Source organism: Mytilus edulis, chromosome 13 (assembly GCF_963676685.1).
Source record: "Mytilus edulis chromosome 13, xbMytEdul2.2, whole genome shotgun sequence".
Classification (NCBI taxonomy): domain Eukaryota; kingdom Metazoa; phylum Mollusca; class Bivalvia; order Mytilida; family Mytilidae; genus Mytilus; species Mytilus edulis.
The window spans coordinates 18,193,443-18,202,113 of NC_092356.1; the positions used below are offsets into that span (position 1 = coordinate 18,193,443).

Here is an 8,671-nt window from a genome sequence, read left to right on the forward strand (position 1 = left end):
AAGTAACTATATATTTTCAAATTTTTCATTTATTGCATTTAAGATACTCACTGTTTTCAAATTTCTAGCTACCTTGGTTTAAGATTTACCAAACTAGAAAGCTTTATGATACCATAACATGAGTTAAATCAAGAAACAAAACACAACAAAAAAAAAAAAGAAATATTGAAACAATCTCTTAATTAGCATGTTGTTTTATTCAATATAAAGAAATTTTTATAAATCTGTATTTCCTCTTATATGTCATGTGAAATTAAAATGCCATGAAACATGCACTGACATTTGGCATTTAGCAAACAGACTTATTGATTTGTTCATCTGAATAAGATGTTGAGATTTATGTATACATAATATTGATAAATATAAAAATATGCAAGGGTCTTTTATGAAATCCGTTCCAAAACATTTAATGTTTCTATATTATATACAAATAAAAAAATATTTCACTTCCCAATAAGAAGAGTAAAACAAAAAAACTCCTGATTTCATTAATTTTTCTATATAATGGGACATTATTATATATACACACCAAACATGTATTGAATGTTGTATAAGTAATTATTAGTTGGTGTTATGGTAAACATCGGCAATATCTATAAAATAATTGATGTTGGATTTTTTTTATCTTTCAGTACCTGATGGTCCAATCAGAGGTGATATACCATGGGCTTTGCTATATTACAATGATGGGCATGGAAAGAAGTGAACAAAGGGAGACTACTCTGAAAATGGGAGGTTACTCTCGGCTGGGTGCTACAATGCAATCTTTCATTTTGACATTGATATGATCTCATTATATATTCGCTTTAATTTGGTTTAACTGTGATTTGTAAATAATTTGAAAGGAAGAAAGGAGCATATGCTTTTTTCTAATCAACACAATTGTATTTCAAGGGGATGAACATATTCAAAGGGAGATAAATCTCTTGAAATTATTGATGTATTTGTAATAGCAAGTTCCATACATGCTTTTTAAGCATTATTGTGAAATAATAATCTGATGTCTCGGAAACTTACTATAAAATAACTAGAGTGTTTAACACAAATCTACAAGTTATTTTCAAGAGTAATGTGTCTTTGCTCAGGTCTAAAGACTAAACAACTAAAGTATTTCTTAAAGCGTTCTTTAATTGACTTGGAACATTCCAAATTGAGATCAAGATGACAAAGGAAATTGAAACGTTAAATATTGTAGTTATTTCTAGATAAGCATATAGATGAATGTAGTTTTATTGTAAATAAGAAAGTAATGTTAAAGTATTAATGCATAACAAAAGAGATGAGCTTTAGTCGTTTGTTAGGACTAATTTATTATTGATAATTATATGTGTAAACTAAAAATTCAAATTTAATCTAATAAAATACTCATTCACTTGTATTAATTCTAACCATTATCTATACAAAAATATATTTCTAGTCAATGTGCATGAAAGTGGCATCATTATCATGTATATATACATCATAAATATATTGCATGTTTTATAAGTAGCACTGCATATCTTAAAATTACTTAGCACACGCATTTTCCATTCTTATCGATTGGTGATCACGCAATGGTCATCCATGGTTGACAATCGATGAGAAAAGTAGAATAAATCACAGTTTAATACATTTTTATTTCGTGCATAATCATAGTTCGTAGATATAAATATTACTGGAAAGGATAGAAGCATGTTTTCAAAATTAGCTAACAGATATACTATACAGTATTTCACAGTAATAATAAGACTGTCCGAACATCATATTATATATGCTTCACAACGTAGAATAAATGATCGAATGAAAGATGGCGAAGACAAAACATTTATTTAAACAAATGGTTCGACGATTGATAAATAGTGCAAATGTTATTCTTAGCCAAATGAATAGTCTCTAGTTGGTGAACTGAAAATTGAATTTATTCTTTACGAATTACTAATAATATAAAATGTATTATTAGTTCTTTCATGGTATGTCAGATTTATTTTGTGTTATGGCTGTTCATAAAATATGATTTATTATGTATATTTGTTGTAATATTCATTTTGTCAAGTTTGGGACTATTTTAAGCCAGTATGTTTATTTGAGGTTTATTTCATGATTCAATCAATTTCATAAGACTTATATGAATCATTCAAGTGTTAATTCATTTGAGAAATGCATTTGGAATCATAACATATCAAAGATTTTACATTTGTTGTACACATTATTGAGATGATTGTTTATATGTTTTTATTGCTTATGTGTATGGTGCTGTATTTGACAAAAACGTAAAATAAATACCATGGGGATAAAAGATAACATAGTGCTAATATTACTCTTAAAAATTGTGATACTTATTTTTGTTTTAATATTTCACCATTTAAAATCCTTTCTAATTTTATATCGATATATATCTTCTAGACTTTTCGAGTAATTATTTACAAACACAATTTTGTATAATTGATTCTGAATTTATAGTCCCAGTTTATCTATTGGTAACATTATTTTAAAGAATGAATTGAACTGATTTTTACCACTTAAAATCCTATTTAATATTGTATCGATATATATATATATCTTCTAGCATTTTCCCGTATCAAAAACACAATTATGAAAATTATTCCTCAATTTATAGTATAAAAAAGACAAAAGAGCAACATCTAGTGTTTATCGTATAATTGTTATATGTATGTATGAATGTTAGATATTGTCATATTGTCATATTGACTTAAATGATAATCTTCTTGTGCTATTATACCAATTAATACTACAATAGAAACTGTTCTGTGTATATGTGTGTAGTTAAAAAGCACATATGCTCGAAGGTTGGAGTATGCAAATTACCGACTTTTCAAAAAATATAAATCAAAATAGTAAACTTTGAAATATACAGTACTATGTGAATGATATTGATTTTAACCTCATAGCATTTGTTAGGATATTTTGTGGTTAACCATTTAAAATTGTGTCAATATTCTGTTAAATGATTCAATAAATTGCAACATAGAGGTCAACCATATTCTTAAATTGAATGTAAAATAATAAACAGTAAAAAAAGAGAAACACTTTTATACCCCAGTACTTTATTGTTAACATTTACTTTATGAGTCTTGGTGTTTTTTGCCTTTATATAACAGCAACTTCCGTTTCTGAATTAATACACTTGTGATAATACATTTTTAACTTGTAAATCAGTTAACAAATAGTAGTCTGACAAATTCAATTTCATACCATTCCCCAATGGTAAAATGCTTTTGAATTTTTGCAGCCTTCTCGTCACCGTGAACACTGTTACAACATCGTTGACGTTCTGATTTTACTTTCAAATCGCTTTTGCAAAATTGCTACCATTTTTTTCTTTAAGTTTTTGCTTTTGTCATTGTCATTGTTGGATCTAAGAGATAAATATTCCATAATAATTTTTCTGCTGCTCAGCGTTCTTACAACACTTTCAAACATTCACATGATCTTGTACAAAATGTATAAAATCTTGTTCATTGACGGAATAGATATGACTAGAAACAAACATATTTCTTTTGTTTTCATTATCTGACTATGGTAAAGGTCAGTCTGTATACCTCGAATACCTTCTGATATTTGATACTATAAATTCACATTAGCAAGTACATAGCATCAGTTATTATATGTTAATTTGTTCTATTTGTTTTTGTGATCAGGGATATACTGGTCAATAAAAAAAAATTAAAAAAACTTACACTAAAACTTGAGTTTTGATTTCATTTCCATGATATTATAAGAATCTAGCGAATTCAAATCAATTTGAAACAGTGAGTAATAAATTGCTTCTCGATAAAGTGATATATAAGAAAGTTGATTTGTATAAAACAAAAATTTGTCCAAAAAGTACGGATGCCCCACTCGCACTATCATTTTCCATGTTCAGTGAACCGTAAAAACTCTAACTTGGCATTAAAATAAGAAAGATCATATTCTAGGGAACATGTGTTTTAAGTTTCAAGTTAATTGAACTTCAACTTCATAAAAAACTATACCTCGACCAAAAACTTTAACCTGAAACTTGCACTATCATTTTCTATGTTCAGTGGACCGTGAAATAGGGGCCAAAACTCTAATTTGACATTAAAATTAAAAAGATCATATCATAGTGAGCATATGTATTAAGTTTCAAGTTGGTTGGATTTCAACTTCATCAAAAACTACCTTGACCAAAAACTTTAACCTGAAGCGGGAAAGACGGAAGAACGAACGAAGGGACGGACGCACAGACTAGAAAACATAATGGCCCTCTACTATCGTAGGTGGGGCATAAAAAGTAAAAACACATAATAAATGTACTCCGAGGAAAATTCAAAAAGGAAAGTCCCTAATCAATTGGCAATATCAAAAGCTTAAACACATCAAACGAATGGATAACAAATGTCATATTCCTGACTTGGTAAAGGCATTTTCTTGTGTATAAAAAGGTGGGTTAACCTGGTTTTAAAGCAAGCTAAACATCTCAGTTGTGTGACAGTTGAAGTATAAATATCGAATTTGTACTTACCACGGTCAGCACAACGTTGCTACTGGTAGATCAGTGTCTGTTCACTTTTTATAGGGGTCTAGATGGTGATATGTCATATCTTCAAGAACCATTTTTCTCTTTTGGTTATAAAGTTTGTCCTTTATTCACCTTTCGTTGTAACTTTTGTCTTTTATTCTCTATTTTTATGCCCCACCTACGATAGTAGAGGGGGATTATGTTTTCTGGTCTGTGCCTCCATCCGTCTATGCGTCCGTGCGTCCGTTCGTCCGTTCAGGTTAAAGTTTTTGGTCTGAAGTTTTTGATGAAGCTGAGGTCCAATCAACTTGACACTTAGTAGACTTGTTGCTTATGATATGATCTTTCTAATTTTAAAGCCAAATTAGACTTTTGACCCGAATTTGACGGTCCACTGAACATAGAAAATGAAAGTGGGAGTTTCAGGTTAAAGTTTTTGGTCAAGATAGTTTTTGATGAAGCTGAAGTCCAATCAACTTGAAACTTAGTACAATTGTTGCTTATGATATGATTTTTCTAATTTGAAAGCCAAATTAGACTTTTGACCCCAATTTCACGGTCCACTTAACATAGAAAATGAAATTGGGAGTTTCAGGTTAAAGTTTTTGGTCAAGGTAGTTTTTGATGAAGCTGAAGTCCAATCAACTTGAAACTTAGTACACTTGTTGCTTATGATATGATCTTTCTAATTTTAAAGCCAAATTAGACTTTTGACCCCAATTTCACGATTCACTAAACATAGAAAATGAAAGTGGAAGTTTCAGGTTAAAGTTTTTGGTCAAGGTAGTTTTTGATGAAATTGAAGTCCAATCAACTTGAAACTTAGTACAGATGTTCCCTATAGTATAATCTTTCTAATTTTAAAGCCAAATTAGATTATTACCAAATTTTTACAGTCCATGGAACATGGAAAAGGATAGTGCAAGTGGGGCATCCGTGGATTTTGGACACATTCTTGTTTATAATGTATGCCTGGTATTTAAGGAATAACAGTACTGTAGTTGAAGAGTTGCCACCGTCAATTGTAGATTTGACGGTCGCAAATGCATTTTTACTGGCGACGCGTAGCGGAGACAGTAAAACGGAGATTTGCGACAGTCAAATCAAAAAACAGTACTGTTATTCCGATTCTAATGCATTACAAAAAGAAATAATACGATAAAACTTGGAAAAATGTCTAAACTTGACAAAAAAAAAATATCCGTGACACTTCATGAACGATTTTGGCACAAAGACGTCATAGGTAAACGTGACGTCATACAAATGAAAACTTGCAAACTGGAGGTTATTACGTTACCTGTACGCTTCAAATTCGGATAAATTTACATAAAAACGGCGAATTCGAGGTAGGTGTTGTTTTATTTTCGATTATGTAGTAGTAATCGAACATTTGTTGATTCAATCATTTCAAAATGGTTGTCCCTCCTTAGTTAGGCCTGGTCAATTGTGGATTTGACGGCAACTTTTAGCCAATGAAAAAATTTGTTACATACAAATTGCATTAGAATCTCTATTCTTTATAACTTTTGCTTGTTTTTCTCTATTCTTTATATTTAAGAACCCCATTATTCTCTATTCCTCACTATTCTGATTTTTTTTCTATCTATTCTCTATTATGCTATCCCTTTATTCTGCACGTTAAATCGAAAATAAAAAAAAAAACGAACACCGAGGAAAATTTTAAACGTAAAGACCACAAGCAAATGGCAAAGTCAAACGTTCAAATCGTTTAATCGAATATATAACAACTGTGATATTCCTGACTTGGTACAGGCATGTTCTTATGTAGAAAATGGGGGATTAAATCTGGTTTTATAGCTAGCTACATACTATTTCCCGTAAACCCCATCCAGACCCTCTGCAATGGTATATAATATAAATCTTGATTTTTGTGTGTATTATTTTACAGACTGAAACAATTATATACCTTTACGTCTTTCGTTGTTGTGTTGAAAGAATGCCAAAAAACAAGCATATATAGAGAAGAGATGTCAGACAAGACACCTTCACACCTACGCTATTTAAAGAAATATTTACATTCGTCATGAGCAGCTCGTTGACATGAAGCAAACTATATATAAATAGCAGACAGCTGCAAGAGGGATAGAGTATAGTGTTGCCTCGAAAAAATATTTTCAATCGAGGCGAAGCTGAAACGTACAACTTTAATTTATAATTATTGATGTAAATTCAATTCATTGTTCTTTAAATACTGTGAAAGTACTTTAATTCGTGGGTATCAATTTTCGTGGTTTGAGTAATATTAACATGTTTGTGGGTTTTTGAATTCGTGGATTTTAATTTTCTAATATAAAAAAAATAATTGAAAAATTAAAGCCTTTAGAAACGAAGGTTACAAATAGTCTTGATTGAAGGAAATTGCAAAGTAAACATTGACCGTGTAAATCGTAGTGATAACACTAATTAACCTATGATAAAGTGATCAACAGATTAAAGACCATCAAAGGTGTTGATTAGGCCATAAACAAGTCACCTAAAGAAAACAGTAACATAAATAAATGGTTTAAACGTATCTTGAATTGTCAAATAATTCTTATCAAAATCAAGCCCAGCTTGAAATTATTATTTCCCACATGTAGGAGAACTATGAGGATATAAAATGAACACTTTATCATACTAGCATATCAATACCGGAAATCTGACTTTCGTCGATCAACAATATGTTTTATGAGAATAAAAAGATTAAAAGTTGTACAGTTTAGGTTATTAAAGATTAAATGGGTATAATTCTGCATGCGGTTGTAGTTCTGTGACTGCTATTAATGTATTCTCAGATTTGGCGTTATTCAATATATTCTCTAGATCATATCAGTGGTCAAACCTACCGATGGGGATCTTTCCATGTCTTGATTTGGACAATGGTTGTTTTATTTCGTTGGACACTTAAATTCGTGGATAAAGTCATCCACGAAAACCACGAAAATTGATACCCCACGAATAAAAGTACTTTCACAGTAGTCGAATTTTGGTCCTGAAATGAGGGTAGCATTTAAAAAATTGTCCCCCTCTGAACCATGGGATGGGGTAAATTATCTCCTTATCAAACCTTCCAAATAAAGAATTTTGACATGAAGCATATTAATAAGTGTTATGTGGAATAACACTGGATAGAAGAAATACATACAACACAGTCAGATCGAGTACACGATGCCTTTAATATTTGTTGTTTTGTCATGAATAAAAAGTAAAATAACAAAATCACCAAACTCCGAGGAAAATTTAAAACGAAAAGTCTTTAACTAAATAGCAATATCAAAAGCTCAAACACATGAAACGAATGGATAACAATAAACTCATCATAGATACCCGGATTGAAATTTTAAACTTACGTCAGACGCGCATTCCGTCTAAAAAAAGACTCGTCAGTGACGCTCGAATGAAAAACATTTAAAAGGCCAAATAATATACCAAGTTGAAGAGCATGTCATATTCCTGACTTGGTACACACATTTTCTTATGCAGAAAATTGTGGATCAAACCTGGTTTTATAGGTAGCTTAACCTTTCAATTATATGACAGACGCATAAAATTCCATAATCTTGACAGCTATGTGTTGTTATGTACATGATGTATTTATTATCAATCAATATGGCGACTATGTTCAATGATAGCAAACTAGCTGTTCCAAATCCGATTTGAATTAGTATTGTTCATGTAATTTTTTTATGTTCTTTCATTAATGATTCACAGATTTTGTAGTGTAGCACAAAGTTTTAATCAAATGTAATACCTAAAAGTATACTTTTACTGCTGAGGTTTTGAAATTAGGTCCCCTTTCTCAACGATTTAATGGTCAAGTAAATGAGTAGTAACTTATCACTTTTTTGTTTGAGCTGTATTTTAAATACAATAAATGTATCCAAATAAAGGGGACCAATGACAAATAAATTTTATAATTATGTTTTCAATAACCGATTCTTATTTGCACGTCTTGCGACAGTCGTCAGATTGTCGTACGATTGTTTTTATTTAAATGGTTTATTTATGTTGGTACCCACGACAATGTGTTTATCGCACGACTGTGGAAAGACACTCTCACGACAGCCACAAGACAGTGACACGACAAAAATTTGTAGAGCATAAAAGGTGCATGTTCAATTTTCGTTCCACGCTTAATGAACATGCATTTTCTATGTCGTCGATTATCGATTATTGATGGTATCCCAT

At 30.6% G+C, this 8,671-nt stretch overlaps 1 protein-coding gene across 12 annotated transcripts in view; it reads left to right on the forward strand.

Moving 5' to 3' along the window:
* Window positions 1–3,684, forward strand: part of LOC139501334 (multiple epidermal growth factor-like domains protein 6) — a 103,247-nt gene extending 99,563 nt beyond the window's left edge. For all 12 annotated transcript variants that reach the window (XM_071290380.1, XM_071290371.1, XM_071290369.1 and 9 more), the window contains one exon: window positions 633–3,684. In XM_071290380.1, the coding sequence (XP_071146481.1) occupies window positions 633–639 (7 nt within the window). In that variant the 3' untranslated portion in view covers window positions 640–3,684. The remainder of the gene's footprint in view (window positions 1–632) is intronic.
* The last annotated feature ends 4,987 nt before the right edge of the window (window positions 3,685–8,671 follow it).